Here is a 26,917-nt window from a genome sequence, read left to right on the forward strand (position 1 = left end):
AAGATCATAATTAATTACGAATAACATGTGTCACTGTCAGTCTATCACAGACAAAACTGTAGATGAATAGTAGTGTTACAAAAAAATTAAAATAGTGATTGAAATGCCGTAAACATCTCTATCTCATGTGAAAAAAACGTTGGTCATAACGTTTAATGCTATAGGTGTTTAGGCAAAATGATGGGAGGGAAGATCAAAACTATTGAATGCGTTGTTGGCGAGTGTATTCCCAGAGAGCAATGGCGCCGCTGACGTGGACGTTGAGGGACCTAACAACTCCTAGTTGTGGGATCTCGACGCAAGCGTCCAGTACATGGATTATATCCACAGGTATGCCTTCCTTTTCCCGACCCAGCACCAAAACCTTTTCGAAACAAACAACAGACACAACAGTGATCATCAACAAGATCCTTTTTTACTTCCATGGGGAAAGTGAGAGAGAAGTAAAAGAAAACTTCCAAACTTACAGTCTTCTTTGGGAACTGATACTTGTCCAGAGACACACTGTTAGCTGTCTGCTCCAGTCCCAAGATTGAGAAGCCTTCTCTTTTCTTTTTCTCCAAGAACAATTTTAAACTGTTCACCGGGACTTCAACGATTGGAACCCATTTCTCAGCAGTCACGCTACAGAAAAAAGAAAGCGAAAAAACACTTGTAAGTACCCTGTCTACGGTTCAAACATTCTGTTAATTCAGCAGGAACGTTAGGTCCATGTTTTCAGGGTGCAGATTTTTCTTGGCTACTTCATATTTACTGATCCATTTATCTTGTATTCTAAAGCAGATCCAACAACAGCATGAACTTGTGCTGTCCTTATAAAATGAGGACTTCAATATATATGACCTTACCTGATTAGTTGGAACTGTTTGTCGTGTATTATGCTTGCATCTCCAACGACAAGACCCGATGCTTTAAATATCTGGAAATTATGCAGAGGAGAGGCTTTGTTAATACTGAACTAAATACAAGAAGTACAAGACACCTAACTTTTGTCGAAATGGAAAGAAAGAGGTCGTTATACCTCGCATGTCCGGGCTAATCCAGCAAGATTAGGAATACGATCAACCAATGAAGCCACAAGGATCAAACTCTGTCGGCCAGATTTCAACCTCTCCACCTCCATGCTTCTAGATCGTAACAGCTGACTCACAAGCTCGTCTTCTTTCTCCATTTCTGAAAAGGTTACTACCAGCATTAGTATCGTGCAGATAGGCTGTACTGTACAAAATCTTGAGAAACAGACAGCTACGTAAAAAAATTGCATACCAAAGAGCCGCTTGTAAGTTTCCCCGTTTTGGAGCACAGAAGTTGAACTAGCATCTTGCTTCTCATGTTTAGCCAGAGTGATCTTCTTCTGGAAGTCCAACGAAGATGGTTCAGAAAGCCTTTCTTCATCTGATGTGGAAGTCATCAACCGACGGTTGGGCTCTTCTTCGATTTTGAAGCCTTCATTCTTAATGGTAACAATGTCTTTTGCCATGGAAGCACGAAGATCTTCCCTAACATCCTGCAAGACTTCAAGATAAGACAGAAACACACATATACAAAATGAAAAGTAGTTCTCAATTATGTTTATTTGCTTACATTCAGAAAAGAAATCACGTTATCCATGAGGCATGTTGGAACACATTCAAACTCACTTTCCTGCATCACCACAAAATATCTTGATAATGTTATTACTTGGCTGTATGATATAATTTTAAATGTCTAAATGTATAAATTGGTCACCTCAACACGATTGACAAAAACACCAGCCGGAGTGGCAGATGTGGTGGGATCATAGGCATCAAGATATCCTTCCATTGATGATCGCAATCTACACCAGGAAAAAAAAAAAAAAAATCACAGCTGAATTTGTGTAATAATAAACCAAAACCCTTCTAGATGGCTTTGTCCACAAAACTAAGTTCGTTTTGTTGGCCAATATGAAAAATTATAATCAGACTTGAGTAGAAAACAAACCTCGAACAATCAGGATTCTTGTCCAGGTAAGACTTCAAATTCTCAAAAGAAAGCTTCTCCAACAGTATTGTCTGAGAGGATGTGGACTCCAAGGGGGGAAACAGTCTAAAGAGTACCCGATGCACTAATAACTGCGCAACCCGAAAAGAAAATGGAACAAGATTGATATACAATTGAACGCCAACATTTACCAATAGAAGACAGAGATGACATCTATATAAGACCAACCTGAGTGAAACCTCGTAAGCTGTGATGATGAGAAGTTAATAACGGAATTATTGGTGGAAGAAGTTCTCTCAAATTTGTCTGTTGAGCCATCTTTTCGGCATGAAGGATGACATTGGCTGCAATGAAGACATAGGACGAGAGAGCTTGCTGCATATTTACAAGACAACATCGATCAATATATTAAACAGAGAAACTTCTGCACTGTATTTTTATTTTAGTTGTAGAGCGTCTAATGTGTATCTTGCACATGATTTACCTGAGCTTTAGTGTCGTAATTTTGCAGTATAGGAACTAACTGCTCTTTAACCTGTGATACAACAACCAAGTGAGCAGCAATCCATAAATGACATCGCCCGTTTATACAGGAAACCATTTATACTTTGATTACAAATTTTGCGAACACATTGTAAAGTTAATTACCAATGGTGGAAATTTTAGGTAGATGTTTATGGCAAATGTTTCCAGGTATTGTCGAACAGCAGGCAGGTTATTTCTCTGCAAGCAAATCAAAGACATAAACAATCAAATCAGCTTCAATTTAAGTTGAAAATGACAAAATTTATCATTGACGCTTGGATAGTCAACAAGGCAGGCTATATTTTCCTAAGCTTACATATAAGCATATGTGCACACTGTCCATGACTTGACCAACAATGTCATTGCTGACAAATCGCGACATAATGCATATCATCTGCCACGCGCGTATTTTTCGTCTATGGATCTGTTAAAGAGAAACCAGACGTTACAGTCAGTAGTGGTTTCTCAAATCAATGAAGGAAAACAAACGAAAAGAATGCAAATCTTACAGCACTATACTTCTTGTAAAGCTCTTTTGCCAAGTCTTTATCATGCACCTGTGCCCTCAAGAAATGGACCCACTTAGATAATAAGATCAGTACATATCATTTATTAATCAGAGTATCAGACAATAAGTACCGCTGCATCAAGAAGCTCCAATAGAAACAACTTTCCAGCCACAATAGCATCCTGGTAATCTTCATTTTGACATGCTGGTTCGGCCATATTGGCCAAATCAGCCAGCTTCTGAAACAGACCAGCGACTGACACACGTGCATACAACTCCGTGTTGATAAAAACCTGAGGAAAAAAATGCAGAACATGTCACTTTGCTGAGTCGAATAAATTGAATATATCATCTGCAAAAACTGACTCTTACTTCTGTCAGTTCAGGGTCTGGGTTCTTTGCCAGTAACGATACTTCAGTTCTTGCATCACTATTGTCAGATAACTCAGCTTCAAAATCCTCATCAAATGCAACTAAAAATCATAAAGTTAAAGGATAAGCAATTCATTATCATACAGCCATCGCAGTGATGGCTTAATGGAAATAAAAGCTATTACAGACCAGAGCCATAGAGAGTCAGAAGCTTCAATTCTTTAATGTAGTACTTTATCGTCCTAGGGTACATTAGCCACAGTCCTGTTAGGTGCAAGGCCGCAAGTCGAATTGTGCGTGGACTTTTCTGACCTTCCTCAAGTACTTTTTCAACAAACTGTGAAACAAGAGATTGCCAATAAAAGACACATTTTCCCTTCTGTTCTTTCAAAACATTTATTTAAGAAGGATAGATGCATACCCACTTCAGCGGTCGATCTCCATCTTCAGCTACGTGCATGTCTTTATTACTAAACAAAGAAGAATGCAACACCGAAGACAAAAGCGCAGCAATGGGTGCGACCCTTCTCTTCTTGCAGCTGATATGCAATATCCAACATGATTTGACCAGCTGCCACATCGTCTGCTTGCAAGGCATCACAAGAAATGAGATATAGATTAATTATTCGAAAAGGATATAGAAAAAAAAAACTCAATCAAATCTGTTTCAAACTCATTACAAAACCTGAGTATCTACACCCGAGAAACCATCAAGAGATGATTTCCCAGACGCAAGTATCCCCAAAGCAAGTCTGACAGATTTCAGCATAGGCAGAGCAGAACCCTCGCCAGCATTTTCAAGGCTGCCAAGTCGTAAACGGAAGTTAGAAGCCTCAAGAATGAGAAGTATGATAAAGTTCACGTCGACTAGAGTCACTAGATAACATCTCACCTCTCTACAATATCATAAAAGATGCTTTTGACTGTATCATCTGAGAAGAAAGACGTTCTATCCCCTGGAATACGTCTGACATCAAGAACATTCATGACTGATAATAGAGACTCCACGCAAAGCCACTGAATCAAGAAAATTAGGGTCAGAATATTTCTTTACCCCTCCAAAAGCAAATGGCCACTGATAATAAGATCTTGTAACATGTATAATTCCACTGGTAAACAGCTATATCAATAGAATAAAAAATGTGCATTACCTTCCAGCTAAGCAGAACAGCCCTTCTACTTCTTGCCAGAAGTCCTGCTGTGAGAAGATGGTTAACGTTGTGGAGGAAAGCCGGAACTGAAGCTTGTAACCAATATTCACCATTCACCATATCTAATAATGTATTATCATTTTCTAAAAGGTTGAAAGCTCTAGCTGAGCACAAGGACACAAATGCATTCAGTACAGCAGCTAGCGCTTCAAATGCTGCAAGATAGATCTCAGCTTCAGCCTGGTAAGAAACATTCGTCATGAATTAGTACATTGCGATCCCATACAGTTCATGCATCACATCAAACTTGAAAACTCAGGAGAATGGCATTACCTCAGAATTACAATTTTGAGATGATAGCGTATGCTGGACGAACTTCCAAAAGAAAGCCAATGCTAATTTGAGTTCAGTAACACCACTAGTGACTTGACCACAGTATGACGAGATCAACCCAATAATTTTCACCGATGTTACCTGCTCAGCATAAAGCACTGACATGAATCTCTTTTCAATGTTGTAGTTGTAGACGTATTACTACAGGGAACTGGCCTTAAAGAAATTTGTACGCAATTTTCCTTAAGAAAAGAAATCATACAGCTTCTAGTACAGCTGTTGTAGTAGGAACAGATAGCCGGCGTTGACTTGGACCCCCTAGTTTTCCTATGATAGAACCAGACAGAACACCATTCTCCACAGTAGTGTGAGACCAGAATATTGAGCAAGATGAATCAGCAAATGAAACCAGCTGCTTCTGTATTGTCAAGCCAGGAAGAAGAAAAAATCATAGTAAGCCAAGTTAATGAGAAGATAATTATATCATCGTCTGTCAAGAAAATGTTTACCAGTATCGATAAGAGAACAGCAGCAAACTTTTCATTAATAACTGAAGCGCTGCCAACAATCTGCTTGCCATTTTCCTCAACAATGCCGCATGACTTGCTTTTCACCGAAGAACTCAGCTCAGAGACTCCATCTTGCATGTTCTGGAGCTCTAAGAGCATACTCAGAATAAAGATTAACAACTTCGCAGGTGCTCGTTCTAAATGGTTCTTCTCTTGGAAAAAACTAACGCCGCTATTTTGCACAAACTGCAGAGTTTCAAGGGATTGTCAAATTAGCAACGCACTAGACCTAAAAGAATCCACTGTGGTATATAAACTTCAGCTGATAAGTCAAACCGTTATGATATCGGCGAGATGTTCTTCATCGTTAACTGTGAGGAAAAATACTCTTGCCCATCGTTTTGTTTGGGATTCCCATGCTTCCAAGTCTTCATCATCAAAACCCTCAACATGATCACTGACAAATTCTTTCAGATACTCGTGAAGGCTCGCTACAAGACGAGTGCCATCAGTACATAAACTGTCGGAAGTGTTTCTGTTGCACCCCTGGAGCCATTCTAGCATCGTTTTCCGCAATGAACCTGACATGGAAGAAAGCAAAGGATGTTAGATAATGAAGTTGCATTAATCTCCGTATGTAAAACGTCTCACGCTCACCATTATGGTCAGTAAACTCCCGAGGAATTGCTGAAACAAACTGCAATAGTGTTCCAAGAGGAACTTCACAAGGGTTCACCACTGAAACAGCAGTTTCCAACACTTTTTGGCAAACTAGAAAATGAAAAAAGAAAAACAATTCAAAGAATGAGTTTTAATGTGGTTAAATATATTGAGGGAGCCCCAAAAATTATAATTACTAATACATATGAACAAATCGGTCAAGCTAACTGATTACGGCACGGACCTCGAGTACGGTATTTGTGATTAAAATGTTGCCTGCTGCTCTCTGCAACAAACTTCAAGACATCCAGTATATGTGACATCTCATCTTGGCTTAAATGTTCACTAGAAGGTTCTAGAGGAGTCCCAGAGAATCCATTTTCAAGATGCTCCATCTCCTTGTTCCCGTATCCTCCAACCACATATGCTGTAGACACAATACACTGTACCAAAGCCATAAATCCAGCCCTACCAAAAGACTGTTTCTTTGCAAGAGATGCCAAGTTGATCAAAAATCCAATCCGATTCCTATGAAATGAATAAACTATTAGAAATGTATAACCATAAAACTTTATGATTTAATAATTTTGCAGACCCTCGAGAACAGATCTAGTTAGTACTTCACCAAAATAAGATGATATAACAAACTGTGACACCTTACCTTGGGTTGAGGCAACTTGTGTACGCACACACATATTGAGCTGCACCTTCAATTGTTCTTGACGTATAGATTCTTTTCAGCCCTGGGATAGTAGAATAAGCAAGAAATAATTCTAGTTAGTACTTCACCGAAGTGACAGTAAATGAAAGACAATGGAGTACATTTCTCCAAGAAGCACCTACCGAAGTCCTTGTGGTGTACAGAATCATTCAAAGCCTCTATGAAAGGCCCAAGAACGAAAGTTTGGGACATTGATTGTGTACATGTTTTGTATCTTCTCCACTCAATCCCCATAAAAGACTCCATGACCGTGCACCTGACTAAAATTTTAGGATAGATGAATTAGCCAGAGAACCGAAATGAAATGCAGATCTGGATCAGTCAAAATGTGTTGCCAACAAGGAGGTACACAACAGTACCTAGAGGATTATCATGACGAAAGCCTCGATTCCAAAGAACCTCTAACCAATTAAATATTTCAGTTTCCTCATCTGGAGTTTCTTCATATCTGAACGATGATTTGATTAACAAATCAATCTGCGAGGTAAATTTTTTTTTTAAAAAGAACCAATGAGCAGAGGAGACAAAGCATCAAGCGCAGAAAATTTAAAATTACCAAAGGAAAAAAAAAACTGACCTGGTTACTCCACACTGCTTCTACGAGATGAGTGCCGTACTCGTCAAGCATCTCATACAAGAGCACAAAAGCTTGCCACTGCTGCTGCTGACTAGTCAAAGCAGATTCAACAGAGCCATACAATTCTCCCACACCAAGTGACTTGGCTTCCTTTTCTGCCCACATCTCTTTTTTCGTCAAAGCACGATGAACTGAGTTCCCTTCTGGCTTCTTCTCAGAACTCGTCTTGCTCACTTCGCTTATGGACAAAACTGATTTCAGTATATGCAATGACTGCTTCCTTACTAAGCTCTCATCAAAAACCTGAAAGGAGAAGTTTTTTTACACTCATGGATGATCCATATAGTAGAAACTGAGAGAATCTGTAAGAATAGCGGGCACTTTTGCCATACCAAGCCTTTCTTGATTTCTTCCCAAAACTCTTGATCAGACCTAAAGTCAAATTCGACAGGGTCTTTTTCTGAGACATAACTTAGGGCTCCATCAGAAGAAAGACACAAAGAGAGAACACTGTAAGCATCCCTTCTCTCTATTGATCCAACCGAGAACAGCTTCTTGCAGCATTCCCAAATCCTTTTCTTGAAGCCATTCCTGGAGTTTTAAACATCAGAACAAAATCCTTACGGATAAAACTAACCAACCCAAAGGCGAATAATTGTTTGGTTTCATTGACCTTACCTTGAAAGTATGTACACATTCCCTTGAAGTGAGATCTTCAGAGAAGACAACGGCTTGAAAATAGCAGGGAGGAGGAAACTAACAGCACACGAACGATGCTCCACACTTTGAGACAAAAGCCTCTCAGTAGTATTACACAAATCCCAAAGCAAACCAGCTGCAAAATCCTCAGCCTCTGGAGCTTCTTGGCGACTTTGAAAAGCAGCGTTCAGTATCAGATTCAAAAGATGGCACGACAGTGGAATCGGAAATGACTCAGACAAAGATCCAACGTAGTTTTCATCCTTATCATTTATATCCAAAGAGCCACCAAGCAACAGCTCTCCCCACCTGATGAAATCCGATTCTTCATGTTGAAGCATTCCCATCGAAACCCCAACTGATCTCAGTAGAAAAGGCACCAAACTCACTCTTAATATACCCAATGCACTAGTCTCGACCACAACATCAAAGAACGATTGTATTATCTAATACAAAACAAACAAACAAAAGGAAAAAAAAATAAGCTCAAGGAGATGTGACGTTGGGCTTAAATCAATAGACCAGCAGAAGGAGGAAGATTCAACCTTATTAAGCATATCCAAGTCATAAGCACGAACCATCTTCATAAGTGGAATAAACACTCTCCACACAAACAACTGCAACGCATTATGATTATCCTCATTACCAAACACTGACTCAACCACCACAAAAAAAAAAAACTCAAATTAGTTTTAATTTTTTGAAACCTCAAACAAGATTCATTTTTTTTTTCCGAAGAACTCACCAGAACTCTTTAGTAGGTGACAAAGACCAGCCACCAACGAAGCAATGTGGTTGCAATCATCAGAATCAAACTTCTTCTCCTATTACAAAAAAACCATTGAAGCCTTTTCAATAAAACCCAATAATGGACACGGAACTGAACTAAAGAAAGATCGTTTACCTCCGTGTGAAAAGGCAACTCTTTGATGAGTGAATCGAAGAGGGAGGAGGGAGACACGCCTATGGAGCTTAGGACACAGTCGAGAAAAGCGGGAACAGCTGTTGGAGGAACTTGTTTGAAGCTCAGCGACAGTGAAGTAATCACAGAGGAGCCCATTGCTCGTACTTCCGAAAACAATGGCTGCAGCTAGCAGCCGGAGATAGATATCGGAAAAACGTAAAACGAATTTGAAATTAGATTTTTTCCGACGAATCCCTCTCTTAAACCCTAGTAGGTATCTGAGGGGAAAATAAATTTCAAACAGGTCCCTATACTTCTTTTTCCTTACATATATTGCCTAATAAATTGGAATTGGGATTAATTCGGGTGTTGTTACTTGTTAGGAAAACTTCTTACTTCCTACGTTGCTAAATATAAGATGTTTTAGCTAAAGCACATTTATTAAAAGAATTGTATTTATCTAAAAAAATATTATTGAAATTGTAAATTAAAAATTATTCAACTAATTACAAAATAGAACTATTAAATTTGATTGGATACACAATTTTTGATAAATTTAAAATTACTTAGAACAATGAAAACATAAAAAAATTCTAAACATTTTATATTGAGAGAGTATTTGCCAAGATTGAGTTTTTAATCTGTCTATTGATTTCTTTCAAATCTGTCGGAAGGGAGATATACAAATAAGATTATGGAATCTGTTGGTTACCACATGTGGTAAACTAATGATCGAGCAACAGAGCTTCCTGAGAATATTGGGAGATATATATATATATGTGAAGTTTTGCTAGTCCGGCTAGTAGGGATGTGGATGATTGAAAAGTGAATGGAAATGGTCGAAGGCGCAATTAGACTTGCATATTTGCTAGCTGAATTCGCAAATCAAACAGTAGATGAACTCTCATTTTCACTAGAGACGCATGCATTCCCCAACCAACTAAACTACTTGTTATCTAAAAAACTATCCAAACGGACAGTCCACACCATCAAAAGCATGAGATGCCAATCATGCAAAGACGTGTATAAGGTTCATGATATTTTTGTAAGGATCCAAAGATGTCCAGAGATCATATTAGAAGCTTGCCGTTTGACTATTTCCAGTTGAACACTTCACGAATCTCAAATAGAGTAAAAGACTTCTAGTTCCAAGAATCGTGGTTTGATTCGTCAAAGCCCATGTTTTTTTTATTACGAGAAGGTTTTGAACCAAAGTTGATGTGTGACTGATATCAGTTTTGTTTTAAACGTCATTGGATCATGTGACACAAAGGTTTTCTCTATGGTGTTTTCAGTTGAACTAACTAATACTTAGCCAACTGCGTATGAATTTGATAAGGTTTTTTAGTAAGGTTTAGCTTTTCGTTAAATATGATAGAAATAATATTAAAAATTTGTGACTGATGACTTCTCAACTTTGATACACGATCGGCAACTTGGTTTGTTTCCATGGAGAATAATGAAACTTATCTCCCAACTGCCCACATCAGTGGGTTCCTACACTCTTGCTCATTCGGCTTCATTCATTCATCGGTTAGTGCTTAATTTTCTAATCTTATAATCACCGCAAGATTTTTCTATGTTTTGTTCTTACTTGTATGGTATAACGAATCACTTTTTCATAGGTCATACATCATTTTATTACTCAAATTCAATCACATTTAAATAGAGAAACCTTTCTTTCCATATTTAACCAAAAAATAAGAACATGTTGATGATATAGATAATTAAGACAATTTTAAAAACTTTTTAACATACAATATCATATATCACAAAGAAAGATGTTACAATCATCTCCACCACACAGTGCAATATTTTCGTTATGCCCCAAGATTGTCGCTCATGTTAGTGCGAATCCATACAAAAAAAAATCACTCGTCTAGATCCGGTTTTGATACCATTTAACACTTGCTCATGTTAGTGCGAATCTATACAAAAAAAAATCACTCATCTAGATCCGTTTTTGATACCATTCGGACCGCCTACGTCAGTAGGCCCCTACTTCTACTCGCCCATGGACTCCATCACATGTGTGACGGTACAATATTTTTTTAGAAGCTCGGAAATTTTATTTATTGGTTTTGCAATCACCACATAATTATTCAAGTGTTTTGATCTCATTTGTGTGGTACTCTGAATTATTTTCCAATAGATCACATATCATTGTATTACTCCAAAATTAAAGTCAAATCACATTTACTTCTGAAAATTTATGTGCAAGTTGCTGAAAATAATTGCACTTTAACAAATAGATAGTTACAGTATATAAGACAAACTGGAATGTTAAGCTCCACTTCTCCGCCCCAGCTATATGTGCTCCGTAAGCAGCCATGTACCGTCCTTTACCCTTGGTAAGAGCCTTACCGTTTTCTCTCATGACAATCGATTTATGCCCGCAAAAAACTATATACCTAAAGAAAAAAACTATATACCTTTTACCCTTTTTTGAACAAAAAACTATATACCTTTGATCAAAAAATAACTATATACCTATATTTTAAAAATAATTCAAATAGAAAACATTGTTAACCTTTTACCGACGCGTGCCCGACTCGTCCGGTGTTTATGTGAAAGAGTCAATTCAAGCCAACCATTATAGTAGCTTAATGGATTTCAACACTAGAAGACTAATATCTTAAGTAAATCGTTTTTACATTGATGATTTAAACATTTAGGTACCGATTTCAGTCTTGTATAGTTTTCTTTTTAGCCGGCCTGTATTTTTATAATAAGTCTATTTCTGATTACTCATTTATCCATTTTTGTAAATTCATCTGAATATAATCCAGTAACATACTTTGTATATCATTGAAAACATCAATAATCCATGTAAACTCAGCACTGGGAAACAATAATTACTTTTTTAAAAAATTTCAACAAACAGAAACCGGGGTATAGTATGACGTGAATATGTTCGAATTAAAAAACGTAAGTTGCTTTAACATACAGAATAATGAAATTATTAATTATTCACAAGATAGCCAATTTTATATTTTATATACCTTTGGAAAGGTGATGTTCAGCTCGAGCAACGGCGGGAGAATAAAAGTTATTAATCATAATCAATCAAATTAATATAATACAATTGTCTTGTTGTCTTGAACGATAATCATGGTCAGGTCGTGATTAAGGTCTTAAATATGTCAAAATTTGCCTGCCATGTTGCAGACCTGCGAACGAACTCACATCGACCGGTCTGCTACATTATTTAAAACATAATAAATTCCTTTTGTTTCTAAAAATGTATATTTATATGTTTTACTTATATTAAAAAAACAAAAAAAAAGTAATAAATATATTGTTTTTCTATTTTCCAAATTTCCATCATTCTAAACAATACTATTCAAATTTTTTTTTTTTTTAAGTTGCAATATAATATTATTAAAAATAAAAACTGCATAGAAAACTTCAGACATACATTTTTTGAAATGTTTTTTTTACTGTAAAACATTCATCTTTTAGGAACATATGGAATAATACTTCATAATTAAATGATTCAAAAATATTGTAATCATTTGGCTTCAATATTTATTTGGTTGACAAACATATACTAAAATGATCCGACTGTCTAAAAAAATGACTACGGTTAAACCTGTTAGAGTATTATTATTATTGGTGAGAGACTTTCTCATTTTATAATTAAAGTGTTCACATTTTATAGTGATATATCTATTAAAGTTTAATTATTTTACTATTAATTTACAATTGTCTCAATATTTTTTTTAGAAGATTTTGAGTTTTCAAGACTCGGTTTGGTTTTTCTCAATTTTTAATATTTTAATATTTTCATTTGAAATTCTACAAAATTATGAATTTAATAGCTTTAGACTCTTTATATTAAATAAACATGAGTTAAATAAAAAAAATCAATCATTTAATTATTATAATGAACGTTTTAAATGATGTGTTTAATATGCATTGAAGCGTTGGTTGAAGTGTGAAATCCATATCATCATATGAATGAAAAGGTATGTTCACGATTGAATAAATCTGGAGTTGAACAACTATCTCATGAGAGATTAACAACTCAATTTTACAATAACAACTCAATTCTACAATTCTTTTGATATCTTCAATCTGTTTTTTATGTTTAACTTATGAGATTATGTTATATGTTGTGTGATGTATGGATAAGCCTGATTCTGATATCCAAGGAATTTAAGGGTCGAAGTCTTTGTGTCAACAATCTCGATTACTTAAGCAACTTGTTACGATTCAAAGTTTTTTTGTCTCTTTGTATGTTTAGTTTCAAAAATGATTTTTTTAACTCATTTACATTTTCGGCGTCATTGCTTGAATGTTATACTCTTTTTTTTTATGTTTAAGTTGATAGAATAATTAGATTTATTTCAGTTTAACTGAATTTCGGATGCACTCAAAAAGTTTTAAGCTGAAAAAAAATTTACTCATTCATTGTCGAATATAATTTTCACTACTCAAATCGACTAAGAACCGTTGATATCCAAAAACCAAACGAAATTTTATAAAGTATCTATTGGATATTGAATTCATTTGTTTAGTAGATCTGGACCGAACATATCCTGCCTGAACCTGAACTAAATCCCCCTAAAATCCAAAACTTATTTATACACCTATTAGATCATTTATGAATTTTAGACACTACACCAATTTGGTTTGTTTATTTACAAGAATCAAATGATGTTGCACCGAGTAAAAGATCAGAACCTGTCTCGTGACTAATTCATATCATTATTAATAATAAAAAGCTGCTAAAATCAATAATCTACTGACACTAGATTTTAAAAAATTTAAATACAAAGTCCCTTCAATAATCTACTGATAAGGGAAAAAAAGAAAAAAAAAAGCATAGGCAAAATGAAAAAAGAGGGCCGACCACCAACACTCAAGTCTCAAGGAACATCACACTATAACACTATGACATTGGCAAAACATTAGCATTATGCTCCATTATGCTCCTTGTTAAGATAATTAATATTTGTTAGAAAAGCGTTTAGAAAAATATTTACCAAATACTAATGTTCTTCAAATGATATTTGCTCAATGTTCTCATTTACATCTTAGTATTTATAATTTATAAAATTAAGAAAAATATAAAAATTAAAAAAATTAAATTTATATTTTGTAAAATAATTTTACAATTAAAATATTTTTTAAAATAATAATATTTCACAATTAAAATATAATTAATTTAAAAATAAAAATTATAGAATTATATAAAATTTTTAAATGTGGTATATTATATAAATTAAATTAAATTTTAAAATATATATAGACTATTTAAAATATATATATATCATATGTTATATACTAGTTTTTATAATAATTTTTTTTTTTTGATAAAATTTGAAATTTATTGATCAAAATATGAACTCATTTACAACAGAATTAGAGAATCATAAAATATGTCTTAGTTCTTGTCTTTACGTGACTATAATCGACTCTAAACTCTCACTACGTCAAACCACCTTCTCATCAATCCTTCTAACTTGTGAGGAAACCTGTATCGGAGCGATGATATTCTGTTCCTGACCATTTTGTCAATGAGCTTGATGAGTTGTTCTACAGTCTGACTACCACTGTGATGCCGCCGAGCATTGCGCTCCCTCCAGACCTGATAAACTGTTGTCTGAAAAGCGAGGCGAAGGAGAATACTATCCAGTTGAAAGCGCCCTCCACCTTGAATAGAAGTGAATGTATCCTGCCAGTCTGGATTGATACCTGGTCCGATGAGCACACTAGCGATTCGATCCCAAACTGAATACGAGTAAGGGCAAGCAAAAAACAAATGATCCCTAGTCTCATCCCGCTCTCCACACAAGACACAGTCCTGCCTAATGCCCCACATTCTCATTCTATCTCCAGTTGATAGCCTGTTTAGAACAGCTAGCCAAAGTATAAAGGAGTAGCGAGGCACACCCTGTGGAAACCACACACTACTACACCACTCCACTTGCGCCTTCCTACTCCGAGTTTGATCCCAAGTTTCCTTTGATGAGAAGTGATCTTTGTATGTATCCATGGCGTGGCGCCAAAAATACACATCCTCTCCTAGGACAGCCTGCGGGACAGGTGTAACTCGAATCTTTGCGTGTAACGCCTGAAAATGTCTACTCCGCTGACCCCTGACCTTCCACTCTCCCTGTGATACCGCCTCATAGACCCGAGCTCCTCTTCTCACTCCAAGATAACGAGTCCCCGTAGCTCCAGTTATGTCGAATAATTTCCCCATCTCCAGCCAGTCATCGAACCAGAAAAAAGCCTTTTCACCATTCCTTACTTCCACTCGAATGAGAGGATAAGCCAACTGTCTCAGTTTGAGAAGCTTTCTCCAAATCCAAGAGCCTTTATTATCATCTATGACATCCCAAAAAGAGTTCTGTTGCAGCAGATAGTGTTGCACCCAAGAAACCCATAAAGAATCTGATTGTGTGAACAGCCTCCATATCAAAGAGAGAGCGAAGACTTTTGATGATTCTTTAAGCCGGCGCAATCCAAGTCCTCCTTCTGTCTTCGGGTAACATACATCTTCCCACTTCACTTTAGCCTTATGGGTCTGATGCGGAGATCCCGACCACAAAAAAGCACTACATAAACTCTCAATTGCTTCAAAGCAGCCTATAGGAAGTATAAATGCAGAGCTCCAGAAGTTGACAATGCTAAATATCACAGACTTTATTAACTGCAATCTGCCTGCAAAGGAGAGGCTTTTATTTGTCCAAGACAGCATCCTATTTCTGATCTTGTCTATCAAAGGCTCGTAGTCTGATTTAGTAAGTGCTTTGGTTGTAAGGGGAAGACCTAGATACCTGACTGGTAGCGTTCCCACATTAATTCCCTGCCGTGCAACTTCTTCATACAATCCCACCAGATCAGTTCCAGACGCATATAACGAAGATTTCGAAGCATTAATATGCAAACCTGACAGCTCTGCAAACCCATTCATAGTCTCCATAACACCTCTCAGGGAATGACCAGTACCATCCGTAAACACTAAGATGTCATCAGCAAAACTTAAATGAGTTAACTGGACAGCTCTGCACTGCGGGTGATAACCAAACCGTCCATCTGAAGCAGCCCGGTTAAGAAGCTTTGAAAGAACATTATTTAGTATCACATACAGATAAGGAGATAACGAGCAGCCCTGTCTGATACCTCTGGCACTGGAGAAAAAACCTTCAAGGCTTCCACTAACTGAAACAGAGAAAGACGCCGTAGAAATACATACCATGATCCAATGGATAAACTGAGCTGGCAATCCCATTACCCTTAGTACTGAAGATATGAAGGACCACTTGACCGTATCAAAGGCTTTGGAGATATCAAACTTGATAGCACATCTGTTTGTGTTGGTCTTCTTATGGTATCCATTCACCAGCTCTAAAGCCAGCAAGACGTTCTCCAACAGCAATCTACCTTTAATGAATGCACACTGATTCGCTTCAATAGCTTCAGGCAGGAGTATCTTAAGGCGATTGGCAAGCACTTTGGATATGACCTTATAGAGAAGATTACAGCAAGCGATGGGTCGATAATCTTTCATTGTCTGAGCATTTTCAGATTTGGGGATGAGGGATAGGATCGTTGCATTCACTCCTGTTGGAAGGAACCCAAATAAGAAGAAAGACTGGACAGCTGTAACAAAATCTTTTCCTATAACTGGCCAAGCGGCCACATAGAATTCCTTAGTATATCCGTCTGGACCTGAGACCTTATCATTAAGTAGTGAGTGTAAAGCTGCTTGAATCTCTGCTGCTGAGACTGGTGCGGCCAACTGAGCGGCTGTAGGGGTAGAGCAACGATAGTTTAGAAGGTCGTGGATGATTGGCAAATTTGCGTCCTCACCTCCCATGTCATGCACTTGGAGAAACCGTTGAAAATGCATCACTGCCTCCTGCTTGATATCAGTAGTAGAGGTGAGAGTCTCTCCAGTTGAAGAAATAAGCACTCTAATTGCATTTTGAGCTGCTCGAGATTGCACAACTCTATGGAAGAAAGCTGTATTATTATCCCCTGCAAACAGCCATCTAATACAAGACTTTTGCCGGTAGAATTTCTCCTCAATTCTAGCCAGCTTATTCCATCTATCAGAGGCTACTGCAGCTGCTGCAAATGTGATGGGATTCGGGTCTTGAAGAACCTGATTTTGGCAAACACATAGTACTTCATAGGCTTGCTTCGTGCGACCAGGGAGATCACCATAATGCACTCTGTTCATGGCTCTCATTTCGAACTTCAGAAGCTTCAGCTTCTTTTGGAATAATCCCAAAGAGGCCCTCGAATGATATAGCTCGTTCGTACTAGCCCAGACCTTCGCCACCGTAGGGAGAAACTCCTCATGCTCAGCCAGGTAATTGAAAAAACGAAATGGTTTCCTCATCTCCTCCTGGGTTCCTGTGAGATATACCACGCACCTTGCGTGATCAGAGATTCCTCCAGCCTCAAAATTAGCATACAATTGAGGGAAACAACGTAGCCAATCTCCACTAATAAGAGCCCTATCCAACTTCTTTCCAATAGGATCTTCTTCTCTTTTATTCCACCAAGTGAACAAAGCTCCAACATAAGCCAGATCTGTAAGATTGCAATCCTGAACCACCTCTTGGAACTGCCTCATACCAGACTGGTTAGCCAAATAATCTTGTACTCTCGAATGTTCTCCTGATGCCAAAGTAACATTAAAGTCCCCCAACAAGATCCACAGCATATTCAAATGGCTATAAGCAGCTCTTGTGTTCCTCATATCCTCCCATAACTGTCTCCTTTCACTCTCTGTATTTGAAGCGTACACAGCAGAACAGATAAACTGTTCCCCCGTTTCAGGTATTTGAATGGCACAAGTGATAACCTGAGAGCTCATATGTAGCCTAGTGACAACCACTCTATCAGACCAACAAAACCAAACTCGCCCCAGTCTGTGATACTCGTAATTAGTAATAGCTTTCCATCCCGGCAAAGCTGCTTTCAAACACTTCTCATGATTCTCCTGCTTCACTCTAGTTTCCAAAAAACATCCAAACAAAGGCTTCTCCGCCTGAACCCAACTTTTTACTGCTCTATGTTTGCGTGACATGTTGAAGCCACGCATATTCCATGTGAAATATGACTTCATAGCTTCCTTACGGAAGTTTTCTTCTGTGTGGATTGCACCTTCATGAGCTTTAGGTCCCTAGTGTTAACCACTTTCCTTCTTCCATGCTTTGACGTAGCTGTGCCCCCTTGTTTGGTTACCTTCTTAGTACCTTTCAACGGTGCCACTTTAGAGTCATCTTCCGAGACAACCTCCCCCTCTTCTATTTCTGTGTTTTCTTCTCCTCCACCCTCTCCTTCTGTGATCGCAAGGACACTAAATCTGGAGGGAGATATAATGACTGCATCACCTTCCTCCTTATCATTCATCTCTAAACCTGCTCCCTGATTAAATCTTGGACTTAGAGGCCTCCCATTCACATGTGACCACCTCTGTTGTTCCCCTTCAAACACAAAAGCTCCGATACCACACTCATTGGTCGTCTGCTCCACTAATGATAGTCCCATCGTCCTTACCTCTGCAGCCCTCTCTTCAGTTCCTTCCCCAATCTGTGGTAGTGGAATTGGAATCTCCTCAAGTTCCCTTAGCAACTCATTAACCACATTCAGATTCTTCTCTTTCTCACCACTCACTACTACCATACTTTTCCCCATATTATCTTCAGCGCTCTCCTTCTCCTCATCATTCTTTTTCAAGATCTTGACCTTTGCAGATTTGCACTCTACACCCTTGTGACCCCAAGCGAGACAAACATTGCATTTCGAAGGCAGCCAAGGGTAGACTACCTCCACTGAGGCGTCGTTACCTGAGTTATCCAGGAAACTTATCTTCTCCGTAAGGGCCTTATGCAGATTTACCTCCACTAGAACCCTTGCCACATTGAGCCTTGTACACCTCTCTGTATTGGGATGCAACTTCACAAATTTCCCAACAGCCTGAGATAAACACCGCAAGCCTTTCAATGAAAAGAGGTTACTAGGAACTCCTCTAAAATCAATCCACATTGGCATCGCCGATAAATCTGGCTGAGCAGATGCAGTTTCCGGAGACCAATCATTCACCACCAATGGAATATCAGCGATGTGCCAGTACTTTCGGTAGAGCACACGGCTACGCGTCTAAGCATTCTCAATCCTGAAGAGCACTGTGTTCTTCTCAATGAACTGAACATCAATACGTGGACTTCCTTTCGCTTGCGTCCAGATACGATTGACCGTAGCGTGGATAGATCCAACGTGTGGCGCATCTCCTATGAAATGCCCTACTACATAGCATCGCCAGAGTGGATTAGGATCAGAGAGAATCGCCGCCGGTATCTCCATTGAAACAACCCCTTCTATCGCTTCACCCACCGGAGCTTCGACAATCTCTTGCTTGCTTGCCCATGGAGACCCCGCAGCAGGAGAGGACGAGGACCCCGGAGTTGATTGAGATGTGGGAGGACGGGAATCAGGAGGATTCCCGGCGTCCACTGAAATGGGAGACATCGTCTTGGTAAACCCTAATCGCCGTCGCCGTCTATCTAATATGTCTGCTTTCTTCCGTTTTTATACCAATAGTTTCGTATAGCATACTGTTACTGTTGTACCAATAGTTTAATAAAAGCATATAATTTTTGCAGCATACTGCTTCAATAGCAGCTACTTCTTTATCATTAGCTCTGCCAATCAGGGTCTACGACCGGTCGAAGAAAATATGATGTTTCCCGAATTTGTTGTTGGTATTTTCTACATTAGTTTCCAAATTTTTAGCTCAAAGGCTGGGCCATCCGTTCTTTTTTAATTCCTAGAAAAATATAATAGTAGTCGGAACTACAGAGTTTCGTATATTCTGAATATTCCTGGTGAGGTGCCATTTCTACTTTTTGAGTTTTGACTATTAAAATGGACGTATCTTTGAATTTCCATGATGTGAAAGAATATATATTTGAATTAGCTGAACTTTTGAATTGCTTATGTGTTTTTATTTTTTTTAGACGGTTAATAATTTCGTGAATGCTTACGTAATTTCGAAAAAATATATACTGTATTTTTGAAAAAGACAGAAGAGAAATTGTACAGAATGAAAAGGAACAGAAATGAAATAGGTGTGTTCAGGTAGGGGTCTAACTGAAAGACACACGAAGGATCTATTAACTTCCAAAACTGACTCGTCTTCCACGCGCTTACGACCTTCCCACGTGCGGCATCCCGTTTTATAAAGCCAGCCGCTACTTCATTCTCAATTCTTCCAAAGAAAAAAAAAGGCAAATTGATTATCAACCGTCAGATTATTCATATTGCCATCAACGTTAACCAATCTCTACACAGATCATCTATCTGCCTTCTCTCTATTTTTTGCTGTTTTTCGCTCCTCTCCCTCTCTGTATCTCTCCGGCTAGCCGTTCTCTAACGTGGTGGTGAGTGTTTTTGCTTTTGATCATTTATAATTTATCTTTCAGTTGAATTTCTTGGTGTGCTTACATTTACCTTCTTTGATTCTACTTTCTTGGTTGGAATTGTGTTTTCTGGTATACTTTTTGGATGTCATATTTTCTATGTTATGGATTCGAACAACGTACGTTGTGTATTTACGATATTGACTTGAAGAAGATGATAGAGATTCTAGACTGCTCTCTTTCGTTGTTGTTGCTGTTTTGTTTCTGAGACGGTTCTGCAAATTTTATTTGTTGGTCTGCTCCTATTTAAATGGAGCTTGTTTTATTCAAAGTCTTGTGTTCTGTTTCCATGTAGATTTTTTTTTTAACTTTAATGTGTAGATTTTAAAAAGAATGTTTGTGATTATGGGCAGTAACAGTAGCAGCCGTTGGATTATCGCGGTTTCCATCTGTAAATGGGCTGCTTCCACTCAAAGGTAGCTAGAGAATTCCGAGGACACGAAGACCCTGTTAAGCTTGCCTCCGAGACTGCCTGTAAGTTACTACTTGTGATTCCTTTGCATGTTCATTTGTTTCATGATATGAAATTCATCTGCTTCATTATATCTTGTCCTTCTTCTCTGCTCATTGATCTAGTTTAAACTGTTCCACAGTTTCAACATGATTCTCGTTACCAATACCATTACCTAGTCTTTATTCCTGTTCACAACCGGCTTCAGTTTTACTGCCTTGGTATATTTTTAATGCAAAAACCGTCAATAATGGTTCACAACCGGTTTATGTAAAATGTTTATTGATGTTTTTGTTTGGTTCTTGGAACTTTTTGTTTAATCTTGCAGTGTGGCTTGTTTTTGTTTATTTTTTCCAGTTAGTGTGAGTGAGGTTGAAGCATTGTTTGAGCTCTTCAAGAGCATAAGCAGCTCGGTTGTTGATGATGGTTTGATTAACAAGGTACATAAAGATTCAATTAATTATGTTTCTGTGACCCCACTCTAGTAATCTTTTTCCTCTTTGCGCTTTTCATCTATAGTATTATTCCACTTAGTTGACTTTTCACCAATAATGATTCTTCCATGCTATATGTCTATAATCTAGTCTATATTGCACCAATAATTCAATGTATCATAGCCCTTAATGTTTGACTCGAGTTTCCTTTATTTTATTGATCGTTTTGGGTTTTGAATTATGAGGCTTTCAATGCCCACGTTTCTTATGTGTTGTTTTTTTTTAATTATGTCCCTTCACGTGTATGCAGGAGGAGTTTCAACTTGCTTTATTCAAGAGCAGGAAGAGGGAGAATATATTTGCTAACAGGGTAAATTTCTAAGTTCCTCAGAATTATACAAATTTGGTCTTCTGGAACATTGATCTGAGCCTAGAAACTCTTGTCTTAATCGAAAAGATACTTATGTCCTCCATTAAACTAAACAATTATGCTTCCTTCCTTGCAGATATTTGATATGTTTGATGTTAAACGAAAAGGAGTAATTGATTTTGGAGACTTTGTAAGGTCGCTCAATGTGTTCCACCCCAATGCTTCTCTAGAAGACAAAATTGATTGTAAGTTGTGACATAAAAGAGTTTGTTCATATCTTTGTATGAAGAGCTTTATTGATTCTTTGTCAACGTTTTTATTTGTCAGTTACGTTTAGGCTTTATGACATGGACTGCACGGGTTACATTGAACGTCAGGAGGTAATAATAATATTCATTCTGGATATTTTGGACCACTTGCAATATTTTATGTAATTCAATATTCCAATACCGACCTATAGCCTGCCTCTGTTTAATATACTGAGACCAGTATTCAAACCGTCTAAACAACTTGTAAAAGAAAGTTCAGAAGAGTCCTCTTGTAGTTTAGGTTTAATGCTTGCAAGCTTTGATTGCTAATCATGAAAGATATTTACTATGTTGGCAACATGTTTCTGAATATGCATCCCTTGCTTAAAATGTCCTTGCAGAAAATCATTATTATGTGTGATATTTTTGTGCAGGTTAAGCAAATGTTGATTGCCCTTCTCTGTGAATCTGAAATGAAGTTGGCCGATGAAACCATAGAGATAATACTAGATAAGGTTTGTAGTCCGTTTAGTTACAAAGTTTTTTTTTGTCTTTCTTGTAGCTAATACACATATATCTGAGTTGAAGTTATAACATGGTATGTTTCTTTATTTTCATAAATGAAACAGACATTTGAGGATGCAGACGTCAATCAAGATGGAAAGATTGATAGACTAGAGTGGAGAGATTTCGTGAACAAGAACCCATCATTACTTAAGATCATGACACTCCCATATCTCAGGTACTTTTTTACACATTATGGAAGCAAAACAAAAAAAAATTGATAAATGAGAAAACAAAATGAGAGATAAGTTTTCTTAACTTAGACGTGAATCTATGCAGGGATATTACGACAACGTTTCCGAGCTTTGTTTTTAATTCTGAGGTCGATGAGATTGCCACATGAAGAAAGAAAGAACAAGACCAGCGAGTGTTTGCAAACACAGTAGAACTAGAGAATATATATTTTTTTCTTTTAATTGTTTCCTTTTCTGGGTTCCTATTTGCTTCTCAGAACAGTTTTGAAATCCTAGCTGAAAAAAAAACAAAGAGCGTATCACCAATCCAATCCTGTACGTCATATGTATACTTAGGAAGTGTTAATGAGTTTGTAGTATTGTACATACCACACATCATATACGTTTGTTCAGATTTGTTAAAAACCCAAGTTGTGGTATACAAGTGTTAAAACTTGACTTTGGGGCAAAACAAAGTTTCTATTTATATAGAGATGATGCTAGTTTTACCAAAAAAAAAAAAAGAGATGATGCTAGAAACAAAAAGTTGTCGGTCTACGAACCTTAAAATGGCTGTGACTTTTCCGAACTTTCAGGAGCAACAATTCCACTTCTTGGGGTAAACCGAAGTATGGTTAAACTATTTGAATTGAAATAACGAGCATGTTATCGGGTTAATCGCAAACCGGATCAAACCTCTTGTCTTGTGTGCGCCGAGATGGAATCCCAACAACATTTGAAAGACAAGTGTCGAATTATTTATTCTAAGGACCTCTTTTTTTGGGACAACAATACTCTAAGGACTTATTCTTGTAAATGTATTACATTAATTTTGTCTCTTACAATAAACTGGAGAGAGACCAGACCAATCGTTAAAAATAAATTATATCCCTTGAACAAGAGGGCACATAATTCACTATCAACTTCGTACAGGCACATGCCGAATTCAGATTGAATATATGAAGCGAACTAAAGTTTAAGGTTCGTTACGAATATTATTTCAAGTTCAGGGAGTTATTTGGTAACTTCGGTGAAATTATTATGAAATCAAATAATGGGCCTTTGATAAATGGATCTGATCCAGTGATTCACTTCAACATTTACACTGAAAGCCCAAAGCTCAACAGAGTCAGCAAAACCGAGTTAACTCGCGAAACTCGCTCTGCCGTAGTACTTTCGAATTCTCGATTCCGAACCCTTTCTCTATCGGAAGCTCTGCAACAGAAGGGAGTGTGTGTAGAGAACAAACCAAAACCCAAAACCTTTAAGTGAGATATGGATATACCGCTGATGAAAAACCCAATGGACGACTTGTTCGGCGAAGACTCCGACAACGACTCACGATCCTCGCGTTCGAAATCCTCCTCTTCCGGCAATGCTTCCTCCTCCTCGTCTGGCTCAGCTTCCTCTTCCGGAGCTTCTTCCTCTAAAGGCGGAGATGGAGATGGAGACGGTGGTGGTGCTGATTCCAGCAGCTCAAGCGATAGCGGAAGCAGCGGCGGGAGAGAAGAGCGTGGAGATGACAGAGTCGATAGCTATAGGAACAACGATAATGTAGATATTGGAAGCTACCCTTACTAAGAAGATGAGAGAGATCTTTTTGGGTCTGATAATGAAGAGTACACTAACACTCCTGCTTTAAGCACTTACTCAATCCCTGGTACGTTTTGGCTCTCAGTCTCTGTGTTAAAGATGGAACCTTTTTTGTTTGTTATTATATTTGTGTACTTACCGCTGCGACTGAATTGTCTTTTTTGGCTTCTGGGTTTTGTCTGGATACCAAGTTTGTACCTTCTATTTGTGTAAAAGTGGAACCTTTTTGTTTGTCTACTTACTGGTTGCGACTGAATTGGCTTCTGGGTTTTGTATGGATACTAAGTTTGTACTTTCTATTTGTGGCTCAGTCTCTATGTAAATGTAAAAGTGGAACCTTTTTGTTTGTCTACTTACTGCTGCGACTGAATTGTGTATGAGGTATGACAGTTTTGCCTGCGGGATGGAGCAATGACAACAACGGTGGGAGAGGAGGGATGGGACGTGGGCGTTGGGGAAATGGGAGAGGAGGAGCTGGGCTGCTTCCTCGCCCTGGGCCTTTCCCTGGAGGACGTGGAGGCCGCGGTGGGTTTGTTGGGAGATACCAGAATTATCAGCGTGATGAGCGTTTTGTTTCCGAGCTTAAACTTTCGAAAAGCAAAGAGACATTGTCTAGAAAATCAACCGTCTTTCAGGAGGTAACGTTTACACTTGTTTTAGATTATTTAGAGGCAGAATCGTTTTGCTTATTGATAGTTAACACGTTTCTGCATGTTTGATATTGACAGCCATGTGAGCTTACTAGCTACAGTCGTGTAGAAGGTGGAGAAGTGTTCTTTGATGAGCGAGGATTGGTGAGAGTTTTTGGTATTGTTGTACTTTTTGATTCCTCGCGTGTTCTTTTCCTCATCCCACTAAACTATCTATTTGATTGGCTTGTAATGTATATATGCAAGCACATACATATGTGAAATATACAAATCGACAATACCTTATATGTATCCACTTTGTTATTGTTTTCCAGAGGCTTTTCAAGCGTCATGTTTCTGAAGACATTGGAGCGGATTTAAATCAAGGTTATGATACTTTTATTGAGAAAATAGGTAATGGTTATCATATTTTGTGAGAACTATTAGATCATGTGCAAGATGTCGAAGTTTGAGGTATTAAGCTGCTGATTGTTCTCTATGTTGAGGCAGATCTGGGCTCTGAGGGCTTTGGTGACTTTCTTGCCAGCATTAGAGCAAAAAACATTTCGTTGGAGAACATTCATTTTGTGGTACGAAGTGCTTGTCTATCAGTCCATTTCACTGCCAGTTTCATTACTTTGAACACATGATCCATAATACTCTTTTTTTTTTTTTTGCTTTGTTTTCGACAGACATTCCGTAATAATCTAAACAAGGTAAGGAAGATCCCCCAACATTTATATTATGCTTTGTTCTTGAAGCCAATTAACTCCATAGTTCTGTTTGCTAAATCACTCGCTTTCCTTTTGGTATATCTGTTTCAGATACTGGGCGCTGCTTACAACCTGCACGAACCGTGGGAGATGGGTGTGCATAAGAGGAACGGGACCATTTATCTTGATGTGCATAAGCTGCCTGAAAGGCCACAGAGTGACTTAGATCGCCGCAGGTAAGTCTTCATTTTTACTTTTGATATTTCTAGAAATTTCAAATTTGTAACTGCTAATTTATTAATAGAATCATATATCTATATTGAATTATGTTCTATTTTTAATAGTTAGACTTCAAGGGTAAATAAATTATTAATTTATAATATATATAGTTTATAACTTTATATTGTAGTTATAAATAAAGAGAAAATAACCGGGGAGGGTGAAGAAGCTCATGTAAAATTATATAATTAAAATGGTAAAATGGTGAGTATGATGAGGTGAATCTAAGAAAATTTGTTGTACAAATTATGGTGCTTTATTTGTCCATTATAATGATTTAAAATAAAACATATATTCACATAAATAAGTCAATATTTGTTGTTTTTTTTTGGTAAGATGTTAAGATTATCATTTTCTTAAAGGTTACACTGTTGTTTTTAAACAACTTATTACATCAAGGAAACAAAAACAACCAACAACAACTCAAAGAAAGAAAAGCCTTAAGGAGGTCTTATACAAGAAAGATAAAAAGAAGTAGAGAAGAAGAGAAAGAAGAACTTGTCGGGTAAGAAAGGAGACGATCACGCATCATACGGTCGAGAGAGGCAAGGATGACTGATGAAGGTGAGGAGACAGCTGTGAACACACGAGCATTACGCTCTTTCCACAACAGATAGATGGCTGACTGAAAGTAGAGCTTGATGACTGGAGTAGCATGTGCATCTGCGTTGACGCGAGGTTGATTGATCCAGGCTGCAACAGAGTGTAGATCAGCCTGAGGAGAAATCCAAACTTCAGCAGCAAAAGGCTCCTATATCAAGCGAGAGAAATAGCACTCAAAGAAGAGATGATGGTGAGTCTCTATTTCCATATTACAAAGGACGCACGTTCCGAAGACATTTAACCCCCAACGCCTCAAGCGATACTTGGTTGGCAGTCTTCTCCGCAAAGCCAGCCATGATATAAACGCTTTACGTGGAATATGTTCCTTGAACCAAATAGTCTTGTGCCAATATTTATTGTTGATAGTGTTTATATTCTTTTCTGACATTAGTATCCATATTTTCTTAGTAAACTGATCCAAAGAGATTAGTTTGTGGAGCTAACCAAACGAGGATTATAGTGTTTACTTTGGAAAAAGTAATAGGTTGAATG

At 37.7% G+C, this 26,917-nt stretch overlaps 3 protein-coding genes across 4 annotated transcripts in view; 2 read left to right on the forward strand and 1 right to left on the reverse strand.

Moving 5' to 3' along the window:
- Positions 1–12: 12 nt before the first annotated feature.
- LOC106312870 lies at positions 13–9,152 on the reverse strand. The gene is made up of 35 exons (XM_013750552.1): positions 8,922–9,152; positions 8,763–8,841; positions 8,563–8,669; positions 7,997–8,463; positions 7,711–7,909; positions 7,319–7,621; positions 7,101–7,218; positions 6,864–7,001; positions 6,682–6,763; positions 6,265–6,548; positions 6,018–6,131; positions 5,697–5,941; positions 5,361–5,606; positions 5,114–5,269; positions 4,852–4,992; positions 4,519–4,758; positions 4,260–4,384; positions 4,053–4,170; positions 3,789–3,950; positions 3,557–3,704; positions 3,368–3,468; positions 3,127–3,288; positions 2,997–3,044; positions 2,804–2,911; positions 2,611–2,685; positions 2,447–2,497; positions 2,191–2,337; positions 1,963–2,093; positions 1,729–1,816; positions 1,585–1,644; positions 1,267–1,507; positions 1,022–1,173; positions 849–919; positions 468–624; positions 13–364 (listed from the first exon to the last, which is right to left on the reverse strand). Exons 1-35 carry the CDS (start codon positions 9,075–9,077, stop codon positions 200–202), a joined length of 5,385 nt encoding a protein of 1,794 aa, XP_013606006.1. The 5' UTR covers positions 9,078–9,152; the 3' UTR covers positions 13–199.
- Positions 9,153–20,152: 11,000 nt separating this feature from the next.
- Positions 20,153–23,007, forward strand: LOC106327541 (calcineurin B-like protein 1). Of its 2 annotated transcripts, none has more exons than XM_013765705.1 (9): positions 20,153–20,329; positions 20,722–20,842; positions 21,177–21,259; positions 21,564–21,623; positions 21,760–21,868; positions 21,951–22,003; positions 22,306–22,386; positions 22,501–22,613; positions 22,715–23,007. In XM_013765705.1, exons 2-9 carry the CDS (start codon positions 20,764–20,766, stop codon positions 22,776–22,778), a joined length of 642 nt encoding a protein of 213 aa, XP_013621159.1. In that variant the 5' UTR covers positions 20,153–20,329; positions 20,722–20,763; the 3' UTR covers positions 22,779–23,007. The 2 variants fall into 2 exon arrangements, with proteins under 2 accessions (XP_013621159.1, XP_013621169.1); XM_013765715.1 differs by having other exon boundaries at positions 20,158–20,329; positions 20,728–20,842.
- A 780-nt stretch (positions 23,008–23,787) lies between these two features.
- The window catches only part of LOC106343984 (decapping nuclease DXO homolog, chloroplastic-like), a 5,083-nt gene continuing 1,953 nt past the window's right edge, over positions 23,788–26,917 (forward strand). Inside the window, 7 exon segments of the mRNA XM_013783353.1 lie at positions 23,788–24,268; positions 24,592–24,839; positions 24,930–24,995; positions 25,166–25,244; positions 25,341–25,420; positions 25,523–25,546; positions 25,655–25,779. Coding sequence (XP_013638807.1) covers positions 23,884–24,268; positions 24,592–24,839; positions 24,930–24,995; positions 25,166–25,244; positions 25,341–25,420; positions 25,523–25,546; positions 25,655–25,779 — 1,007 coding nt within the window. The 5' untranslated portion in view covers positions 23,788–23,883.

Source organism: Brassica oleracea, chromosome C1 (genome assembly GCF_000695525.1).
Source record: "Brassica oleracea var. oleracea cultivar TO1000 chromosome C1, BOL, whole genome shotgun sequence".
Taxonomy (NCBI): domain Eukaryota; kingdom Viridiplantae; phylum Streptophyta; class Magnoliopsida; order Brassicales; family Brassicaceae; genus Brassica; species Brassica oleracea.

Bases quoted from the DNA above. Each gene is read 5' to 3' on its own strand.
- LOC106312870 (XM_013750552.1), bottom strand. From the start codon at position 9,077: ATGGGCTCCTCTGTGATTACTTCACTGTCGCTGAGCTTCAAACAAGTT. The intron at 6,132-6,264 runs GTCCGTGCCGTA...TTCATTTTCTAG, and splicing joins TCACAAATACCGTACTCGAG to TTTGCCAAAAAGTGTTGGAA. The intron at 2,338-2,446 runs GTAAATCATGTG...GTAAATATGCAG, and splicing joins ATTACGACACTAAAGCTCAG to CAAGCTCTCTCGTCCTATGT.
- LOC106327541 (XM_013765705.1), top strand. From the start codon at position 20,764: ATGGGCTGCTTCCACTCAAAGGTAGCTAGAGAATTCCGAGGACACGAA. The intron at 21,624-21,759 runs GTAAATTTCTAA...CCTTCCTTGCAG, and splicing joins AGAATATATTTGCTAACAGG to ATATTTGATATGTTTGATGT. The intron at 21,869-21,950 runs GTAAGTTGTGAC...TTTATTTGTCAG, and splicing joins TCTAGAAGACAAAATTGATT to TTACGTTTAGGCTTTATGAC.